Consider the following 21589-nt stretch of genomic DNA (forward strand, 5'->3'; position numbering starts at 1 on the left):
ATATAATGTAAATCTTGTTTGAATTATAGATTAGCGTTAGGGTTACTAACTATAATGTGGAACTGTTGATTGTTTGTGATATGAATATGACCAGTGACTTAAAATGGAATGTTGTGGGATAATTGCATCGTTATTTGGGGATGGACCAACTTATGATGACGGTGATGATGGACCAAAAGATTGGAAACAAGGAGCCGTACGTACTTGGGCCCGGAAAATAGGAGTAGCTAGTTTCCATCCTAAAGGGAAAAGATGATGCAAAGCCCAAGGTGAGTTGATGTTTGATATACGTACTTGCCAAGCCATCTTCCTTTGCATGGGAAGCCCATTGTTATTTGTTATGCTCTGGGAATCTATGTCCTTGTTCTTCAAACATTTATTTCCAAAGTTATTACTGCAATTTTGAGGAGAGAGAATGCGCCAACATGCTGCTGGCTTTTTCTTTTTTTACGCTACGAGGGACGAAAAAGAAAGATGCTCCCGGTCCCGGTCCCGGTCATCCAAGAGACCAAGTTATTCGCATTAAAAACGAATGTCTCTAATCCTTTTGTTGATGCCACATTAGCTTAACTCAAAACTAGGACCATCACAGCACATTCCATTGCCTGACTTGGCTGCCACTTTTTCATCTAATTTGTATTTATTTATCAACTTGTTTCATAAATATAACGTCCTCAAAAGAAAATAAAAATAAAATCCTCCGCCACCATTGATTCGAAGATTCAAAGCCGGAATGAATCCAATAATTCGGAAAGAAAGTACGGGGGCTAAGGGCAGATATGTAAGTTGCCCTGAAAAGCAACCTGGATTCTAAAATGTTGTTTGATCACACGGTCTGTGCCTACGTCTTTGTGCAAACATTGCTTTTGCTTTTCTTTTGATAAAGCAAAAGATGAAACCAAAATATACCGGGCTTAAAGAGAAAGGACCTTGGATGCTGTTAATGTGCAACACTTTGCCTTTAGATTCACTCAGCTTCTCTCTCTCTCTCTCTCTCTCTCTCTCTCTCTCTCTCTATGTATTTACCTCTGCAAGCTCTATTAGAGTATTCTGCCAAATGCTCACTGCTTTTCTTCAATCTGAATAAAAGGATTGAAATCTCCAGGACCCTCCTCTAAACGCCATAGGTGCCAATGGTCTCTTCGGATATGAATTTTCTCTTCCTCTTTTCTCTCGTCATATCCTTCCTCTGTTCTTCTACTCGAGTTTCTTCCTATAATCTGTCTCTGGAAAAGCAAGCATCAATCCTGGTTTCTCTAAAACAAGAATTTGATTCCTCCACTCCTCTACGTAGTTGGAATGTGTCACACCACTTGTCTGTTTGTTCTTGGACTGGCGTCCAATGTGATGTCTTGAATAGATCAATAGTTTCTCTTGATATATCCAACTCTAACATTTCTGGTTCTCTCTCTCCGGTGATCACCCAACTTCGCAGCCTTGCCAATCTTTCGGTGTCTGGCAACAGCTTCTCGGGTGACTTTCCGCAAGAAATTCACAAGCTAACAAGGCTTCAGTTTCTTAACATATCCAACAATATGTTCAGTGGAGAGCCAAACTGGGATTTCTCTCAGATGAAAGAGCTCGTGGTGCTAGATGCTTATGACAATAATTTCAATGGCTCACTCCCATTAGGCGTCACAAAACTTCCCAAGCTGACGCACTTAAATTTTGGCGGGAATTACTTTAGCGGAGAAATTCCCAAGGCCTATGGAAGTTTGGAGCAGCTCAAATATCTCTCTCTTGCTGGAAATGATTTGGGTGGTTCCATACCTGCTGAACTCGGTAATCTAACAAATCTCAAGCAGCTTTTTTTGGGTTACTACAATGAGTTTGATGGTGGAATTCCACCTGAGTTTGGCAAGTTGGTCAATCTGGTTCATTTAGACCTAGCTAACTGCAGCTTGGAGGGTCCAATTCCTCCCGAACTTGGCAATCTAAAGAAACTGGATACTCTCTTCTTGCAAACAAATGAGATCAGTGGTTCGATTCCTCCTCACATAGGCAATTTGAGTAACTTGAAATCCCTTGACCTTTCCAACAATATGATAACAGGGGACATTCCACTCGAGTTGTCTGGTCTTTGTGAGCTCATCCTGCTGAACTTATTCGTCAACAGGTTTCATGGTGAGATTCCTCAGTTTATTGCGGAGCTACCCAAGTTGGAAGTCCTAAAGCTGTGGCACAATAATTTCACAGGATCCATTCCTTCAAAGCTTGGAGCAAATGGTAGATTGGTTGAGCTTGATCTGTCAACTAATAAGCTCACTGGTTTGGTCCCAAAATCTCTTTGCTTCGGAAGGAGGCTGCAGATTTTAATTCTGTTCAACAATTTCTTGTTTGGTCCTCTACCTGAGGATCTTAGTAAATGCGACACACTATCAAGAGTTCGAATGGGACAGAATTATCTAACAGGATCTATACCTAACGGATTTCTTTACTTGCCAGAGCTATCACTCGTGGAGTTGCAGAACAATTACCTCAGCGGACGAATTCCACAAGATACAGGTATGGTACCCACAAAACTTGGCCAGCTGAATCTTTCAAACAACAGGTTATCAGGGTCACTTCCAGCTTCAATTGGAAATTTCTCAAGTTTGCAGATTCTACTACTTAGTTCGAACAGATTCACAGGGGAATTTCCATCTGAGATTGGCCGATTGAAAAGTGTGCTAAAGTTGGATATGAGTAGAAATAACTTCTCAGGCACAATCCCATCCAAGATAGGTAATTGTATCCTGCTAACCTATCTGGATTTGAGCCAGAACCAACTCAGTGGTCCAATCCCAGTTCAAATTGCTCAAATTCACATATTGAATTACCTCAATGTTTCTTGGAACCACTTAAACCAAAGCCTTCCCAAGGAAATTGGTTCTATAAAAAGCCTAACTAGTGCAGATTTTTCTCACAACAACTTCTCCGGATCAATACCGCAGTTTGGACAGTATTCATTCTTCAACTCAACGTCCTTCGTTGGTAACGCTCAGCTTTGTGGGTCATACTTGAACACTTGCAATTATTCTTCTACGTCTCCATTAGAATTACATAATCAGAGTGGCACAACTTCTCAAGTCCCTGCAAAATTTAAGCTTCTTTTTGCTTTGGCACTTTTGGTTTGTTCCTTGATTTTTGCTGCTTTGGCGATCATCAAGACACGAAAGGTACGAAGAAATTCACACTCTTGGAAATTAACCGCATTCCAAAAGCTGGAATTTGGAAGCAAAGATATCTTGGAATGTATAAAAGAAAACAATGTGATAGGGAGAGGTGGAGCTGGCATTGTCTACAGAGGAATTATCCCAACAGGAGAGCAAGTAGCTGTTAAGAAGCTCTTAGGCATAAGCAAAGGTTGTTCGCATGATAACGGCCTCTCAGCGGAAATACAGACGTTGGGTAAGATTCGGCACAGGAATATCGTGCGATTGCTGGCATTTTGTTCCAATAAAGAGACCAATTTACTAGTATACGAGTACATGCCAAATGGAAGCTTAGGTGAGGTTCTCCATGGAAAGGGAGGCGGTTATCTCAGGTGGGATACTAGGCTGAAAATAGCCATAGAAGCTGCAAAAGGCCTATGTTACCTGCACCATGATTGTTCCCCGCTGATCCTCCATCGAGATGTGAAGTCGAACAACATTTTACTCAATTCTGATTTTGAGGCTCATGTAGCAGATTTTGGGCTTGCCAAGTTCTTGCAAGACACTGGAACTTCAGAGTGCATGTCGGCAATTGCTGGTTCATATGGTTATATCGCTCCAGGTATAGCTCTTTCACTACCTACATGGTAACATAACATAGGTTGTTCTCTCTCTCTCTCTCTCAATACAAATTAACAATCATTACCCTAGTCTTTTGACCCTAGTGAATAAGTATGTTCCCCAATAAGCCGATATTAGTCCTACTTTTATGATTGAATGTAAAGAAATAGATTATGAAAGAAAAAGTAATGAAGGAGGGAGTCGGGGTCTAATAAGATAAATCGAAGCATATAGTACACCGTACCCTATATCTCGTTTTAGTCCTAATCGTCTCATTTTCACAGAACGGAGAATATACTTTAGCTTGAACTAAAGCAGTAAGCAAAGTGATGTGGAGTCCAAGGAGGTGAAAGGCTCCACTAACACAATAAAAGTTGTGCAGCAATTCCACGACAAATGGGGTGTGACTTGTGAGATTTTGCATGTCTTGGAAATCATAAATCCATATTTGTTTGCACCAATCACACACAAACTTTTTGACTAAAAATCTAGATTAGAAGAATAACAAAATGCATACAAAGAATCCTGATCGGGATCTAAGCTTTACTTTCCCTAAGCCCTAGAAAGAGGAACATGTGTATGGAATACAGACATAAAGCACCAACTACTTTATCCTTGTCCACGCAGAGTTGGTCACTTTACTTGGGGGAAGAGAGCTGAGCTTTGTTTCTTTTTCTCTGTAGCCCAGGGTTACGGAATTTACTATTATTTTTTTTCAGAAAAAAGAACCAATTATATGTAGTGGATAGGTCATGGAATGTCAGACTCAACGAAGAGACCCCATTACCTTACGAGCGACGAACTTCAATTCGACGAATATACTCTGTGGTCAATAAAAATACTTAATTATGTTTCCCTTCTTCTTCTTGTCACAGAATACGCATACACTTTGAAAGTTGACGAGAAGAGTGATGTATACAGCTTTGGAGTGGTACTGTTGGAGCTGATAACAGGGCGGAGGCCAGTTGGTGACTTTGGAGAGGAAGGGCTAGACATTGTTCAGTGGACCAAGAGGCAGACGAACTGGAATAAAGAAGGGGTAGTGAAGATATTGGACCAGCGAGCAAGTAATATTCCAGTGGAGGAAGCAATGCAGGTTTTCTTTGTGGCAATGCTGTGTGTTGAGGAGCACAGCGTGGAACGACCAACAATGAGAGAAGTTGTTCAAATGCTTGCTCAGGCCAAACAACCTAACACATTTCACATGCAATGACTTGGACAAGCTGTTTCTTGGCTGCGCTGCAACACTCATGAATGCGATAGCTGCCGCTCAAGCATTTAAGTTCCAACCTCCATTTATATACTAGCTAGATTTTATAGTATACTACTGGTGCTTCCCTTTTAGTATTTCCAAGCTATCCTAGTTTTCATATTCCATGTGAAATACGGTTCGGAAAGTAATATTTGTGCACTGTAACTGAAGGTGGGGGCCGTCCTCGTCTTTTGATAGATTGCAGTTTTCAAAATTTTAACAGAACACAAGAAATATTGGATCCAACCATTATTGTGTCATGATTTGCATGGCATATACAATCAAACCAAGCCATCATGTGGAGTTGCTGTTCATACTCCAGATGGATGGGAATGTGAGTTTGTACTTATTCGTACACACGTATGCGAATTGAAATAAAATCAAAGAAAGTTGACAGCCATAAAACATGGTTTGCTGCAACTAGCCAGTTGGGACTTGTTGAACCTTCTGCCTATTGTTTTACGAGGAGACGATGGGCTTACAAGTGTAAATAAAAGTCTTCAAATATATCTGAACTCCCAAACCAATCAAGGATCAGTTATGCGACTTTTGCTCACAAACAAAAGGATAAATGATGGATGAGAAAGATTATGCCCCCTTAGTTTTGGCCTTTCTCTTATGCGGCCTGTAATTTTACAACTTGACAATAGATTTTGGTTCCACAATGGGCATAACTAGCGCTTGTTATGTACCAAATAAATGCTCCAATAATTTGACAAGGTAAAAAATACAAAGTTCTGTAATCTATGCACCTTTACATAATCGTAAGGAGTTGTGCCACCGGCAAACTAAAATTCTCACTTGATTACACTTTATACTAACATTTAGCAGCTGGGCAACTTCAAACCCAAGTTTAAGCATGAAAACACTACAATAAGAGGCCGCAACAGTTGATCATGAGTTAGGAGACAGCTTCCGAGTCCTCTTTATAGCATTCTTTGTAAGAGCATCAGATATCTCTCTTTTTCGTTTGGAGTTGCTCTTGATGGTATTCCCATTATTATTTATGTTGTTGCAATCCACATCTTCAGAGCACTTTCCAGCTAGTTTTAGTTTATCTTGAACAAAAACCTTTAATCTCCACAACGTTAATTCACTCTGTGCAGTCGAAAGAGAGGGGCATATGCCTCAATAGTTGCAGCCTTACAAGAATATAGTAGTCTAAATAGGAAAGATGAAGCAAAAACACGTTATTGGAACCTAAGCAATTACCTGGGCATCTATGTCGAGATCCACCTCTTGGGCTGTTGGTTGAAAGCCAGGATTGTTCTCAGCAACTATCTCCAGAGCCTTACTAAGATCTTCAGGCGACAATCGGGTGAGAGCCGTCCCCAGTTTCTTTTTCTCTTCAGTGGACATTTTTCTATATGATGATCCATATATAGTTAGCATTTATTGCTAAAAGGTTTCAAAGAATTTAAAATACGAACTCAAATGGTGAGGCATGAAAACAATACACATCATTTAGACAGAAAAGCATGCAAGCATTACTTTTGGCAGATATTCAATGAAATTTGCCAACCAAGATGTGATCCTCTTCTTTCTTTGGCCAATAACCAAAATGTGATCTCTATTCTATAAACAATATCAGAATTATGGCACCTCTACCAAAAACTTAATAATGTACCATAATTTACCACCCTATTACCATAAAATGCAATTAAGAAATGAGAGATGTATGATTGGTTAAAAATGAAACAGATGGTTAACTCTCTCACCATAACCTACCACACCATCACCACAAAATGAAATTGAGAGCTAGAAAGTATGGTTGGTTGAAAACGAAATAGATGATTAACTCTCTATCTCTGTCCACTGCCGCATAAAATGCTACATACTAGTAATCACTGTTGAAAGGAAGTCAAACCAATCTCAAATTCATGTCCACAGAATAGTCTTTACCATATGAATTATAAAGCCATATCCATCTAACTCTAACCCTGATGTAAACCAATCGATGATATTTGTAAATTTTTTCAAATACATCAAAATCCAGACAATTACATATCGTTAAACAAACCTGCATCTCTGGATGACCATCTGTCTGAGTTTCTCCAATTGCAAATCAACCTCACAAAGCTGAAAGAATTGACAATTCTATTATTCAGAGCATCTTACACAAATAATAAAATTTGAGTTGACATTCCTTTTGTCGATAAATGAGGATTAGGGTAAAAACAAAAATAAAGGTTAGAAGCGTTCTTCCAATTTATATTTGTCATGTAAGAGGCTCATAATTTTTTACATACTTCATTGCTCAACTCTCTGGCCATGTTAGCATGAGCTGCCTCTTGTGCCAGCTTCATATCTAGCTGTGACTTTGCTTCCTCCTCGACCTGTCTTTTCTCCTGCAAGTAACCTTAAGCAAGTGAACTGACATGCAACACTCATGAAGCAGTATGATTCTACAACATCCTGCTAAAAGACAGAAAACTACTGATAAACAAGAAGTTCAGATAAATGATCATCTATTTACCAGTGAAAGTTACTCTTGCCCTGATAGTAGCTTACCTCTTCAGCAACTTTAGGCAAAAGTTGTAGCCACTTCTCCTCAAATTTTTCCAATAAAGTTTTGGCCATTATATGGACATCGTGTCTTTCATCATTGTATTTCATTGCGTTCTTGAAAACCAATCTAACATCAGCATAAATTTCACGTACATTATTGTAGCCAATACCATCCTTAGCTTCCATCTTACTTTTTATTGTACCAAAGTCCATAGGCTTTTGAATAACCTAACGTCCACAACCCTATGATATATTAGTTAAAATACACATTAAAGAATAAATAAATTAAATAATCAGAATTTAACAATGAATGGACCATGAATGAGAGGCCTTCGACATGATAGTCTAACAAGAAATTTTAGTATTTAGTATTTTTTTTTATTTAGGTGGGAAACTTTTTAGGATTTATAGGAATAATAGAAAATTCTTTTTATTTTAATTTACTTGGATGACAAGTAAGCATAGGTTTAAGAATTTACTTTTCTTGTGCTCTAAGGAAGTCCAGGATAGAATAATTCCTTATTTTAATTTATTTTATTTGCACTCTAAGTTTAGATCAAGTAGGATTATGCTATTATAAATAGCACCCTTAGGCTTAATTATTAGACATCTTATTTTTTTTAAATTATTGAATAATATTATATTTTCTCTCAAATTTTGAGTGTAAGTTTTGTTTTGAAACTTGGTTATCAATCTTAAAGGCTCTATCGAGTACTAGCCTTTGTTTTCATGCTAACTCGCTACGTCAGCCTTTATAAGCATATGCATATATCTTGCATATATGTTTATCAAGAAAAAAAAAATAGTATAGTAAATTTCTAAAGCACAAAAAAAGAGTACATCAAATATAAAGGCTAATGACAGCACAAAATATGTGCCTTCCTATATATGAGAAAGATAGCCAATCAGAAAATTTTTAAACAAGCAATGAGCTTTACCTCATAATAGTCATGCAAACCAAGACCTTCAACATCAACAGGATGCATAAAAGGATGTGCCCATTTGTGCTGAGTGATCTAACAATTGACAAAGTGAATTTGAAATTAACGAGTAATTATGAACCGGTTGGCACTGTTTTTGCACCTTAAAGTATTGATGCCATTAGTTTTCAACAAAAATGGTTTAATTTTGAGGCAAGACCACATTAAATTTTAAGCAATTAGAGGAATAGGAGAGGGAGGATATACAACATTTATAATGATTTAGTAGCAATAAAATATATATAAAAACAATCTTAACAATGATAATGATGGGGATGGTGGTTTTTGTTGTGGTGTGAAACCCTTAATTTTTTTATTATAAATTTAAAAATCTAAGTGCATTCTGTCTTGTTTACCTGCAACTCAAAGCACAGCTCCACCTAGGAGAAATTGGAGAGAGAGATAACTGCTAAAGTATAGAGTTTAGTATGAGGACAAATTTTGTGTGTGTGGATAATGATAACTATTCAAATAACCCTACATATGAAGTAGAGGCAATGATTTTTCCCCTAAAAGCACAAAATTTATTAAGAAAAGAGAGAATGAAGAGAGAAAAATGCGGAAGAATCAAGCTCTAGCATACTCTACCAACTTAAAGGGCAAACTTCCTAGAAAAATGTCATGCGATCCATCTGTGATAGAAGTTTATATACCAGCTAAATAAGATTTCAGCACCTATAATTCAAATGTGACAGATCCCTGATTAGAACATCTCAAGACAACATCTACTAACAATCTTAGAAAATTTTCAAATAACAAGCTAGCTTTCTTTGCCTTTATCTAGGTAAGCATTGATAAACCTTAATCAGAAAAACTAAATAAATATCTCACATGAACGGAATTGAAAACTAGGAGAATGAGACTTAGAGGAAGACGTAGGTTTTCAAATTAGAAGGTGGAGACTGACCACACGATCAATAACTCCAAAGAAAATTCAAATTATTCATGCTTACCTGACGTAAAATTGTGGCAAATTGACGCATAAGATCCTGCATTCTCTTCACAGCAGCTGCCTCTCTATGTGATGCTTCTTGCTGCTGCTTCTCAATGTTGGTAAGCTGTTTTTCCTTGACTTTGTCCTTAAAAACAGAACTATATTTGGTAGCAGTCAGCTGCGTGTTGTCTGTAGTCATGTAGAACTGTTCAACATCATTGACTCTTTGCTCAAGCTGCAAGTTGAATATAGTTTTGATCAATAACATAAAGAAGCAAGTGTATGCAGAAGCCGCAAAATGCAGGAAGACTCAATGGGAACAAATGAGCAGCCACATTAGCAGAGAGGAATGGATACATACCAAATTATCATCCAAATCTTATATTTTAATGCAAATCAGATACTAGCTCCCAGTTTTCGAAGTTGACATTAACTTAAATTTGATTACTGGATTTAAAAATGTAAGCAACTAAATGGCAATAATAATAATAATAATAATACACCGTGTGCAATTGTATAGGATCCCTGTAGTGGGGTTTTTATAATTTTTGGAATTTTGTGCTAGTTAGTGCAGCTTCATCTTTGGTGCTTCTTATGTAGATAGAAGCATGCAGTAGCAATCCTTGAAAGACCAAGCAGCGGAATGGACTCTAAAAGACTTGTGATTGAGTCGTTGTTATAAGATAACCGAGGTTACGCGGATCTTGAATAAAGGACCCAGCCAAGAGATAAGCATAAATTAGAGAATTTTGAGAAAAGAAACCTTGTGAGCAAAGTAGGCATGGGTTTGTTACTTGTTTTCACTTTGAATTAGGAAACAGTCACCTGATTGACAGTGGTGGAAATTTCATCAACGCATCGCCCCAAATCCTCCACTTGTGATTCTGAACCAACACCCTGAGCCTTTACTGCTTCCATCTGGGATTCCACTTGGCATGAATTGCTGGCATTAATGTATAAATTGCAAAAAGAAAAACTTTAGTCAACGGCAAATTAAGAAGACAAGGAGCAAAATTACATCGTAATTGAGCCAGATTTTGCATGGATGTTAAGTAAACATTCTTTTATAGAGAGAGAGAGAGAGAGAGAGAGAGGGTCAAGACCAAACCTTTAAAAATTTTGCGAGAATAGTTTGTTAGCGTACCCGCGGTTACAGAGGCACAAACTGATGAGAGACATCAAGTTGTGGGCAGAGGCGCAAAAGTTGGATTGAGTAGAACAAGGAAGGGAGGAAGGAAGGAAGGAAGGAAGGAAGGGAAACCCCGTTGCTTCCATCTTGGGCTTTAGTTTGCAATTTAGCCCATTGGAGTTTTATTTTGGACCGCACTTGGTTTTACTATTTTCACTTGTTTTCTCAATTAAAGAAGACAAACTTGGATAAGGTAATTTATATATAGGTATTTGTTCATTCAAATTTTCCAATAAATTTTATTTATAACCAACCCCCTATCTTATCTAGACCAATTTTATCTTTAAGGCTTTATATCTGGTAGCCAGAGTATTGAAACCAATAGCAAAAGTGAAGAAACACATAACTCATAACAAATGGTAAGAGATATTCCTAATATAATTGAATGAGTCGGTGGGCTTAATTAATGTGGTAACATAGATTTATGCAATCATTTTTTCCCCTTTTTTACAATCGATATTAACAAAAGAAACTAGCATATCAAATACAAATATATAATTCCTCCCCCAATCACCTGCCATACTATACCCTGTAATTCCAAAATTAAAAAACAATTAAATACTATTACACACGACACATGAGAGCTAGCTTCACTTGAAACAATTCCAGAGAAATTTCAAGGAAATCATTTCAAAGAATATCCAATCGATGTTGTTTATGTATATTATGTAAAGCTGTAACACCAGTGTTTAATTTACTGCCGTCTGGGCCTTGGGTGGTTTACCTGCTTCCTCCACCTTGGCAGGCTCCGCCACTTTAGCTTTTTCTTCAACCACGACAACCTCTTCTTTCTTCTCTTCTTCCACTGCTATCTCCTTCGCTTTGCTGCTCGTTTCTTCCTGAGCTGCTGGCTCTTGTACAACAATCAAGGTTCAGACTTTCTCCAAGAGAAACAACACTGGTCCTGGTACCAAGGCTGCCCCATACTTTGACGATGCTTCACACACTGCTTTCGATCCCGGAAACTCTGTCAAGTTAACCAACAACATAGTACATTTTCATTTTTCCTTTAACTTGGGTCAGAAATTATAACTACTACTACCACTACTATTACTAAGATTTTATTTATGAGAATAATTATTAATTACCCATTTTGGTGGGCTCTTCAAGGAACTTGTTAACATCAGCGGAGTGCTTCTTTAACCCTGCCTCTTTGGGGTCCTTAACTATGGTCTGTTGGGAAAACAAACCTCAAAATTATATAGTAAAAGACCAATAAAAATGAGACAGGGTATCCAAAATAATTAATAATTAATCATAGAGAAGCTGACCACCTTAATTTCAGCAGGTGAAGCTTCGTATATTTCAACTATTTTCAGTTGAAGCACAGCCCTTTTGTCTTCAAATTCCTGACTGATCTCCTCCTAAAAAGAAATATGACAGTGGCTACAAGTTCAAAAACCCTTTTTCTGGAAATGCAAAATGAAATAAATAGAGACAGTAGTAGGACTAGGAGTGAGTAATTGTACTTTATGTGAAGTAGCAATTCAAAACCTTGGAATCATCAAAGGACTTGCAAGCCTCGACAGCAGCCTTCTTCGAACCGTTTTTCTCAAAAACCTTTTTGATCTTCGGAAGAATCTTAGATTTCCAATACCCCATGTGTCTTATATACAACTGGTCAACTACTTGAAAGTCCCTGAAACAAATCCAACAAAAACAAAGAACGCAAAATTCCATGTTTTATATATATATATATATATATATATACATATATATCAAAGTAAGAAAAAAGCATATATATATATATATATATATATATATAAATAAGTAATAGTAACTAAAAATGACAGAAAGGATAAGGTAAGTAATTAGTACCCTAGCTAGTCTGCGACAGGACAGGCAGCATGCAGCAAGCTAGTTAAGGTATTAGGAAGAAGAAACAAATTAAATATACATACGAGTACTAGTATCAAAACTGGGTTGATTTTCTTGTTCTAATTTTGCTCAAAACTAGGATAAGAGTTTAAAAGTTTTCAAGACCCAACTTGTGGACCTCACCTGAATGCGAGCACAAGTGTCCCGAATTAACGAGTGGAGCTTAGCAATTGGCAAATTGGCGCATCATTGGCTTATTCATATGGAGGGACTTTGCAACTGAATTACCAAACGTACCGCCAGGTTCCTAGGGGCATGCAGGGCTAGGACCGTCCAACAAGGAAAAAACCTGTGAGAGAGGGAGGTGACAGCTGGCAGTCACCTCAATCAGAGGTGGCAAATATCACAAGTAGGGCCTCCCTCGCCAGTAGGAATGTTGAGTTGATGTTGGATTGGATTAATGTTGAATGATCTGATCTGTATTTGTGAAGCTTTCTCACGTGGCTTCGCTGGCGCCGCTAACCATCTTCCTACTTACTTACTACTCTACTCTCTAATAACGCCGTCTGTCAGACGATCTTCTCTCCATCCTTTAATTAATTTTACCATCAAACAAAACTCATGACTATAAACTTTGGTCCACTTAAGAAGAATGTATTCTCATTTTTCACTTACATTCTACACTACATATATATATATATATATATATAACTGAACATATTTAAATTATTATGAAAAGTCCGTTGGCTTGGCTTTGTATTATTGCAAGATTCTCAATCTCCAGGGCCATGCTGTTGGCAGTTAGCTGTTACAATAAGGACAAAAAATGATGTTTGGTTCGTGATATATTCCAACTTGCTTTATATATATATATATATATATATATATATATATATATATATATATATATATATATGTATGTATGTATATATATATATATGTATGTATGTATATATATATATATATGTATGTATGTATATATATATATATATGTATGTATATATATATATATGTATGTATATATATATATATATGTATGTATATATATATATATGTATGTATGTATTCACATTCACTTGCTACTTCAGTTACAAGTTAGAAGAGAAGACTATTATCTAAAGAATATGAGAGAGGGGTTTTGTCTTGATAATTATATCATTGACACAAGAATCAGAAAATGATATTGCTAGCTTGCATGCACATGGGATGCCTCACCATAATTTCTGTCTGGGCAAAAGCAAAGAGTAGGAGACAAGCTTGACACATGGATTACTTGATGGTGGGGCTTCCTTCTTAATCAAGGACTCATAAATTTGTTTTGCTTTGGGGGGTACCAATTGGAAGAGAATTTTGGGTAGCTAGGGAATTGGCATTATACTGGATGAGAATTAATGTCACTCTCATCTCCTAAGTCCTAAACCAACCACACACATGTTTCTGCCTACTTATATATTTAACAACAAACCTATTACCTATTACCTATTTATTACCTAGGCTATACCCCATGAATAATATTTTTGAGTTAATTTGTTGATAATTTTGATATTATCATATACTAATACTATTAGTTTCCCTAAAATGTGATTGTAAATAGGGTTCTTGTGATAAGAAGAAGAGAAAGTGTTGTAAACAAGTAAAAGATGTGCTGGAGGTGACAAAGAAGAAGATTGGAGCAGTTCTTAAAATACCAAATATTGAGGCAGGTGGAAAAGGATAAGAAAAGAATAGGTGTTCTAAATGAGAATAGGCTAGAGAGAAAAGCTTTCGAGTAATTCTGAACGTGAAGGAGAAAAAGTCAATTTCTTTGAATTGTGAAAGTTCTATATATATAGTGTCAGAAGTAACGGTTACAAGAAAAAGTTTTAATATATGTAATGAATGACATCATTAAGGAGAAATTTAATGTTAGGTAACTGTTATTGAGAGTTAATATTGAATAACGGTTAAAAACTTATCATGTGACTGTTGAAGTAATTATATTTAATAAGATTTATTATCGAGTAGAAACTGATAGAGAAAAGCTATACATGAATAAGTACAGGGGAAGAAGCTGTACAAGAAGAGGTACAAGAAAAGAAGGTATATGTGAACAAGTATACTAGAATAAAATAAGAGAGTGAAACACTTGTACTTCAAGAAAAAGTTAAGAGGAAGACCTCTTAATTACGTCCATATCTGAGCCACCAAGTCAAATTCTCCAAAACATCTCAATATAAAAGTAACTTATGAACCCTACCACTTATTCCGAGTTACTTTCACTGTCATCCAAGTGAAATGGTTATTTTATTCGAAGTAGCTGTTCTACTTGTAGTAGTTGTTTCATATGAAGTAGTGCTTTACTTATTCTAGTTGTTCTGTTTTAAGTAGTACTCCACTTATTCTAGTTGTTTTACATAAAGTAACGCTTCACTTGTTCTAATTATTCTGCGTAAAGTAGCACTTCACTTATTGAAATTGTTCTCTATACAATATTATGTTGTAACATAATTCTTTAGAACAACAGGATTAACCAAAATCAAATATCTACAGTCATCAACCGCCATTATTGTTGGATTTCCTTGGAAAACCTTAATTAGCAGAGCAAAGACAGTGATTATGAGATTCATTTGCAAAAACCGTTCGTTGGTAGTTGGCACTGAGATTTTGATACCATTTGCAAAAAAGCTTGCTGGTAAGGTAGTTGGTATTGCCCGCTGAGAGCTCAGTTTCCCAATCGTAAAGGCCGAAGTTGCTGGGCTGCAAATAGTGATCAGACTGCAACTACTGGACGCTTCCATTGAATGGAAACTCTACTAGGATTTTGGACCAATCATTTGGGCATATAATATATAGTTTCCATGATATTGATATGTGAAATAGTTGCAATTGCGTTGCGTCCACTGCTTTTTCTGTGTGATTAATTATAATATATATTAAGAAACGTAATATGACGTTGTTTAGCGTTTTGAGTACACCACGCCACTGATAAGTACTGAATAATGGACTTGACTCACTTGTTTGTCACTTTGATAATAAACAACTAATTAATTAGCAGCTCAAGTCTTGATATTTTCCTACGTAACCATTTTGAATTTAACTCTTTTTTTTTTTTGTATTTCTCTTTTATTTGGTTTGAGCACCAAGATTAATCTTCAGACCACTTATGTTTTGTTAAATTACCTACAAGTGCTTTAAACTGTTATACAGGCAAATGACCTTCAAACCTGAATTCTCACTCTAGGTAGATGCCCCACTAACATTTGTAATCAAGCTTACTCTTCTCACCAGATAAGAAAAAGTGTTAGGGAGGAAGAAAATCCTTGTTTAATGCACATTAACCCCCAAAAAAGAAGAAACTAGTGAAGCCTAAATCTGCAGTGCAGATGGTACCCAACTTTCAACCCTTAGCTTTTCTGTCTGCAATCTAACAATCATGCAAGCAGAGCCGATAATGCATTTTCACATTTGGCTCATACTTCTAATGAAATTTCACATTAATCCATGGCATAATTAGGAGCCACAGATAAAATCCTGCTGTCTCTAGCTGATCGTGCTGCACCTTCACCCTCTTCTTGCCTACCATCATCTATCACAATCAAGTAGCCTTCCCTCCGAATCAATCTCTGCATTACACCAAATTATGAGATGCATACAATCACCATATTTTGTTGAAACAGAGCAATCCAAGGTAATTAAAATAAGATAAAATATACTACCTAGTTTTACCTCAATAAGTGATCTAATTCGCTTAATTTCTACTTCTACTTCTGCAGTGGAACTGTAGTTGTTTTTCTCATTCTGCTGATTCACATACCACTGGATTAAATCACCCTGACTCATTCCTGCCAGCCCACTGTCTGCAAAAAATAAAATTGCCTCAAATTCAAGATAACGGATCTCATAACCTATTCATTTTGCATGGCTGGAAAGGGAGGGTAGTTGAGCAAACATTATAGGGTACATCTTTAGAGCATCTTGTTCAAAGAAGCAAATTTCAGGCTAAGCTGATAGAAAAATTTTTAACACATTCAGTAAGACACTCAAGCTGCTGATTATGAAAACATTAAAGATCTTACCTTGTTGCTTGACGGTTTCTTCATGCTGTCTAAGTCGCATGACAAGGGCTTGAGTAACCCTCTGAAAATAGTCTTCCTTTACCCTATATTCTTCCTTTTGATGATTGGCAAAACCTACTCCATTTTCAGAAAGACAATAGTTCATTTTCATCCTGAAACTCAAGTGTTCATGAAAATAAAAAGATTTAAGTAACACAGCTGATATAGTCCTACCTGCAGTTCCAGAAGCTGGCTCAGCTGCAACATTTCTTGGTTGAGCATCACCTTGTCCAGAATTATCATTACTATCATCAGCACCATCAATATTTCCTTCTTGAAACTCTGACAAATCAATCTCACTGGACTCCACACTGCATGGTGAAGAAAAAACAGCTATCACAAAACCTAGATGGTAGAAAGAAAGATTGGGAGAAGAGCATTCATGATTCTACAATCGACTCATTATTATTCGTCTTGCCTTATTATAGATGTTTTCAGCAATCTCACTGCTACACGAACATGTCGGGGTTGTACCTGCAAAAGAACTATGTTTCTAACTCCAAGGTGCATAATAATGATAGAAAAGGGTAGATAGGTCTTCTCACCTGAGTTTCCAAATAACTCCGAGCAATGGCCTCAGACAGCCTGATTAATGCCTCCAGCTGCCTAACTGTCATCCGGTACGCAACTCTGCTACCAGGATTTGTATCACCTCGTCTGAGTGCAACATAAGAGTCAACCAAGAGTTTTCTTGCTTCTGGGGTTAGCTGCATTTGTACAAGCACCATTTAGACAATGCAAATGTAATGAAAAAGAACCATATCCTATGCACTGAAAGGTTAAGCAGAAACCTTTGGTTTTAAAGTTTTTGCATATGTAATATATCGCTTCAGTTGTGCAGTAGTGAATGCAGGAGCAAGTGCTTCTTCACGCTTCTGGTGAACTCTCACAATGTGGTGAGCAATATGGTAATCAGTTTGATCATCAGGGTCATCAATCATGACATATACCAGATCAAACCTAGAAAGAATAGCTGGAGGGAGAGCAACATTATACTGGAGAGGAAGAAACATAGAAGAGTTATCAGTTTACAAGAGAATACACCAAACTTATAATCAGCATCAAATACTGAAAAACGGGATAAAAAGATACAAATGCCTATTCAAATCAGACTTAATTGTTTTCTATGCAGTATGAGAATGCTCTAACCTTGAGTGGTTTAGACTTATCATAGCGACCCCCAGTAGGATTAGCTGCAGCTAGAATTGATGTCCGGGCATTTAGTGTTGCTTGTATCCCAGCTTTAGTGATGCTTATGGTCTGTTGTTCCATTGCTTCATGAATTGCAACCTTCACATTGAATTGCATATCAGACACCAGAGACTTCTGAATGTAAGAAACTGTGCTCCAGTAACACAATATGAATATTACCTGATCCCTGACATCCATCTTGTCAAATTCATCAATGCAACATATGCCATTGTCAGCCAGCATCAGCGCACCTGCCTGGAAATAGGTCAGATATAATTTGTCAGACACCTAAAGTAGGGGTTTGATTAATGAGTTTCTTTTTGGCCAAGGATTAATGATTTGACAACTAGAAAACACAGAAGAAAAGGGGAGTATAAATGGATTTTTGGTCAGTTTACATTTTGTAAATCAGAATCAGATGTCTAAGATAGTTTTTCCTTAATAATCATTATCCTTTGCACAGTAATGAAAAGTGAAAGGAAGCATGCCATGTTTGGGAACATGTAAATAGGAGAGTGAACTAGGGAATTTCGGATTTGGTTGTCACATAGATTTTGAACATGAATGCGGCCATATTGTAAAAATTGGTAAAGATTCCACAAACTCATGTTTGAGCAAGTATAAGCAGATGAATTTGAGATTCATTATTCCATTTAGGTATATTTCAAATTTACTACAAAGTAAAGATTTAAGAAAATTCATGGATTTGATTGTAATCATAGATGCTGTATTTTTATGAGTTCTATTGTAAAATTTATACTATGTTTCAAATCAAACCCCTGCTTCATATTTGAAGTTTCCAAACACAATGTTAGAGTATTTCCTACCTGATCGATCATAACCAGGAAAAAAAAAAGAATCTGTGGACATGTCTATTCTAACATCATATCCCAGTCAATCATCAAATTAGTTTTGATATCTTTATTTCTATAAGTTATAGCAAGGTACATTAGTCATTATCACATTTCAATTTTTTTCACCACTATACATCTATTTTTGTTTTCTGGCAGAGAGTCTTATTTAGCACTCAAATCTACTCTAAGTAGCCTTTTTTTTTTTTTTTGGGGGGGGGGGGGGGGGGGGTGGTTGGGGGCGCAGGCACTATTTTCATCGGATAGAGCAAAATGCAAGTTATATTATCAAGGAGAAGATAAATATAAAAATGAATGCTACCTCAATACAGAATTCACCAGTTTCTGGTTCTTTGGCCACAGTCGCAGTCAATCCAGCAGCAGAAGAGGATTTGCCAGATGTGTAGACAGATCTGGGAACAATACCTGATGTGTATCTGCAAGTATAAACACCACCATATTTTAAATTCCCAAGCATATAACCCACACGCTCTGCATAATTAAAAGACGTACTTGAGAAACTGAGACTTTGCACAGCTAGGATCTCCAACTATACAAACATTTATGTCTCCTCTCAGATTGATGCCTTCGTAAGTGAGCTTGTGGACACCACCCAAAAGCATAAGCAGAATTGCTCGCTTGATATCTTGGTGACCAAAAACAGTTGGTGCAATGCTGTCAACAAGCTTATTGAAGAAATCCGGGGTATCTCTCATTCTTTGAATTTCTTTAAGCTCCTCTGACTACAAGTTAGATAAAATAAGCAGAATAAACAACTATTGGATACTTTTGTTCATTTCTGGCATGCAATCCAGTATAAGTAATCCAGCAAACAGCTAGAGTACTCGGAGAGTCATGCAAATACACAAATGACTAAATGTGATGGTCATGAGATCAACAATCAAATATGCAAGTGAAAGACTACCTTTCAGATAGATCAATGGCATAGATGGAATGCTCAGAAAGCAGGAAGAACAAACAAAACTTTGAAGGACATTCTAAGATGTAGAAATGGCCTAACATGAACAAATTTATAATTGTAAAATGACGAATGGAACATGCCAGCAGGATACATGATAATAACAAAAATAATGTGCACCAAGAATTTACAGTGAACTGTTGGTCATCTTCATCACCATCCTTCTTTCTATTTCTGATGTCAACATCCTTTCTACCGTCAGAAACCTAAAATAAGAAATCTTTGTCAGAAAGTCAATATGTACTGCATAAACCTTTAAAGGGAATTGCCCTCTATGAGCCAACGCATGACAGACCTGAACCGAATTGGCAATAAAGGCAAGACGATAGGATAGGTCTCTGACTCCCAATGCACGAAGACCCCTCACACCTTCATGTCCAGCAGTAGAATTCTTGCGTTGAGAAGATTCTCGACGGCATTCTGCTCTTTCACCAGGGGAGGCCAGTGCCAATATGTCCGGTATCACAACAACAGTACCAGTGAAGATGACACTATAACCACATAAAATAAATTAGAAGGGAAAAAAAGGAACATAAAGGCTAAACAAAAACAGAGTCAACATGGATGTACAAAAGCATATTATCTTACGTGTCACCTGCCCTAGCCTGTTCAACAATCTCATGACGGAGAATAACATCCAATGATCTAGGTAAGGAACCAGCAGGTATCTCTTTGGAAGTCTCCTGCATTCTTACCCTCTGCCAATCTGCAAACTTGCTCTCTTGTCGAAGCAATGCCCATTTTGTTCTGTTTAGACATGTTGCACTGACACAGGTTGCTGGCTGTAGCGACAAAAAGCAATTGTAGGCAAACAATGAAAAGCATGAGCCAACTTAAAACAAAAGAAGAATAAAGAGAAGAGAAACAACATAATTTAGAGAGACGCAGACCTCTGTGTACTTGAATTGCTGTTCAACATTCCTGATGAGGCTTCCGCATTCCAAGCACTTGAAAGTTCCTTGGAGAAGCTCTGGTCTGACTTCGCTTGTGCGTGTGACTACTCCTGTGACTGATACTAGCTTCCCAATTTCTGCTGTGGTTAATTCCCTCAAGCTGCAGTCGGGGTTTGAAGAGATGTAATCAGAAAAGGCGTATATATTTGAGTGGGTCTAATTTATTTGGGAAATGAAAGTGCGGGCATTAGTTAATAAGTGAGAAAATGAGTTGCTGAAAGTAAATTTATTGATGCAGACATGAGTACTGAGAAAAGAAGAGAATATATTCAAAATCATGTGGCTAGGGGCTAGTGCTACTCCATTCTATTATCTTATATCTATACGACTAGTAGAGTTGATGAAAATTAAAAAAGAGTACCGCTTGGTGAAGGGAATGTTAAAGAAGGCAACATTGATGTCCTTGTTGGGGCTATCATCCGCCTCGGCAACAAAAGCGGGATTCTCCATCACGAACCTCTTGCAGGCGTTCTTCAAGTATGGCTCGAATCTAAAAGTGGAAGTGGTAGTAATACCCAGTCAAGATTGTTTTTTTCTTTTTTAAAGAAAGGAACGAAATCTCAATAAAATTAAAATTAGACAGGCAGCTGACCTCAAGTACTCATCAGCGATGGCCTTCTGGAGAATGTCGTTGTAGAGCATGACGTGCGAGAAGTCGATGAACATGGTGCTCGACTCGTTCCCTTTCATCGCCTGTATCTCAGCCTCGTAATGCGATTCCCCCATTTGTGGGTTCAACCTGAAGCTGTTTTTTGAAAAAAAAAAAAAAAGGAAAGAAAGAAAATGTAGAAATTACTGAAAAAATGTTCCATAGTAATCAAATCAGATTCAAATCGCATAAGATCAAAACGGAAAGTTCACCTCTTGAGGAAGTCGAGGAATATGTTCTCCACTCTAATTGCCTTGTCATCTACAAAGCATCCCCCGTACGCCTCCATTCTTTTCCAGAAATCGTGAGGCTTTTGCTTCTCTCTCTTTGATTTCTGTATACCCTGCTAACTGCTACCAACACCAGACGGACTGACCAGACACTCTCAGCTCTTTTGACTCCGTCCCCTCATGTGGCGGGAATTTTCTGTGGGGCC

At 37.2% G+C, this 21589-nt stretch overlaps 4 protein-coding genes across 6 annotated transcripts; 1 reads left to right on the forward strand and 3 right to left on the reverse strand.

The window, feature by feature from the left end:
* The first annotated feature begins 997 nt into the window (after positions 1 to 997).
* On the forward strand, positions 998 to 5253 carry BAM3 (Leucine-rich receptor-like protein kinase family protein). The gene is made up of 2 exons (XM_007040902.3): positions 998 to 3756; positions 4631 to 5253. The coding sequence occupies exons 1-2, from the start codon at positions 1134 to 1136 to the stop codon at positions 4966 to 4968; spliced, it is 2961 nt and encodes a 986-aa protein (XP_007040964.3). The 5' UTR covers positions 998 to 1133; the 3' UTR covers positions 4969 to 5253.
* Positions 5254 to 5579: 326 nt separating this feature from the next.
* On the reverse strand, positions 5580 to 11484 carry IMB1 (Transcription factor GTE6). 3 transcript variants are annotated; one of them, XM_088803738.1, is made up of 9 exons: positions 11343 to 11484; positions 10255 to 10372; positions 9449 to 9664; positions 8454 to 8531; positions 7519 to 7743; positions 7257 to 7355; positions 7028 to 7086; positions 6220 to 6370; positions 5580 to 6105 (listed from the first exon to the last, which is right to left on the reverse strand). In XM_088803738.1, exons 2-9 carry the CDS (start codon positions 10345 to 10347, stop codon positions 5902 to 5904), a joined length of 1125 nt encoding a protein of 374 aa, XP_088659864.1. In that variant the 5' UTR covers positions 10348 to 10372; positions 11343 to 11484; the 3' UTR covers positions 5580 to 5901. The 3 variants fall into 3 exon arrangements, with proteins under 3 accessions (XP_088659864.1, XP_007040965.3, XP_007040966.3); XM_007040903.3 differs by lacking the exon at positions 11343 to 11484 and adding an exon at positions 10538 to 10696; XM_007040904.3 differs by lacking the exons at positions 8454 to 8531; positions 11343 to 11484 and adding an exon at positions 10538 to 10696.
* Positions 11018 to 12660, reverse strand: PCAP1 (plasma-membrane associated cation-binding protein 1). The gene is given in 5 exon segments (XM_007040905.3): positions 11018 to 11585; positions 11707 to 11791; positions 11893 to 11982; positions 12113 to 12257; positions 12437 to 12660. Coding segments are annotated over 4 exon segments (561 nt in total). The 5' UTR covers positions 12221 to 12257; positions 12437 to 12660; the 3' UTR covers positions 11018 to 11307.
* Positions 12661 to 15674: 3014 nt separating this feature from the next.
* MCM6 (minichromosome maintenance (MCM2/3/5) family protein) lies at positions 15675 to 21521 on the reverse strand. The gene is made up of 18 exons (XM_007040906.3): positions 21366 to 21521; positions 21097 to 21249; positions 20866 to 20994; positions 20442 to 20604; positions 20140 to 20333; positions 19847 to 20042; positions 19683 to 19757; positions 19086 to 19315; positions 18895 to 19009; positions 17902 to 17976; positions 17680 to 17820; positions 17322 to 17525; positions 17076 to 17237; positions 16949 to 17004; positions 16705 to 16841; positions 16492 to 16605; positions 16142 to 16272; positions 15675 to 16038 (listed from the first exon to the last, which is right to left on the reverse strand). Exons 1-18 carry the CDS (start codon positions 21440 to 21442, stop codon positions 15910 to 15912), a joined length of 2481 nt encoding a protein of 826 aa, XP_007040968.3. The 5' UTR covers positions 21443 to 21521; the 3' UTR covers positions 15675 to 15909.
* Positions 21522 to 21589: the final 68 nt, after the last annotated feature.

Source organism: Theobroma cacao, chromosome 2 (assembly GCF_053813885.1).
Source record: "Theobroma cacao isolate CCN51 chromosome 2, ASM5381388v1, whole genome shotgun sequence".
In the NCBI taxonomy this organism is placed as follows: Eukaryota; Viridiplantae; Streptophyta; class Magnoliopsida; order Malvales; family Malvaceae; genus Theobroma; species Theobroma cacao.

Excerpts from the sequence above, each read along its gene's own strand:
- IMB1 (XM_088803738.1), bottom strand. The coding sequence starts at position 10,347 with ATGGAAGCAGTAAAGGCTCAGGGTGTTGGTTCAGAATCACAAGTGGAG. Across the intron at positions 9,665-10,254 it reads TTTCCACCACTGTCAATCAG|CTTGAGCAAAGAGTCAATGA; the intron begins GTGACTGTTTCC and ends TTCAACTTGCAG. Across the intron at positions 6,106-6,219 it reads ATCTCGACATAGATGCCCAG|AGTGAATTAACGTTGTGGAG; the intron begins GTAATTGCTTAG and ends TCGACTGCACAG.
- BAM3 (XM_007040902.3), top strand. The coding sequence starts at position 1,134 with ATGGTCTCTTCGGATATGAATTTTCTCTTCCTCTTTTCTCTCGTCATA. Across the intron at positions 3,757-4,630 it reads ATATGGTTATATCGCTCCAG|AATACGCATACACTTTGAAA; the intron begins GTATAGCTCTTT and ends TTCTTGTCACAG.
- MCM6 (XM_007040906.3), bottom strand. The coding sequence starts at position 21,442 with ATGGAGGCGTACGGGGGATGCTTTGTAGATGACAAGGCAATTAGAGTG. Across the intron at positions 20,334-20,441 it reads AGCAATTCAAGTACACAGAG|CCAGCAACCTGTGTCAGTGC; the intron begins GTCTGCGTCTCT and ends TTGTCGCTACAG. Across the intron at positions 17,526-17,679 it reads ATAAGTCTAAACCACTCAAG|TATAATGTTGCTCTCCCTCC; the intron begins GTTAGAGCATTC and ends CTTCCTCTCCAG.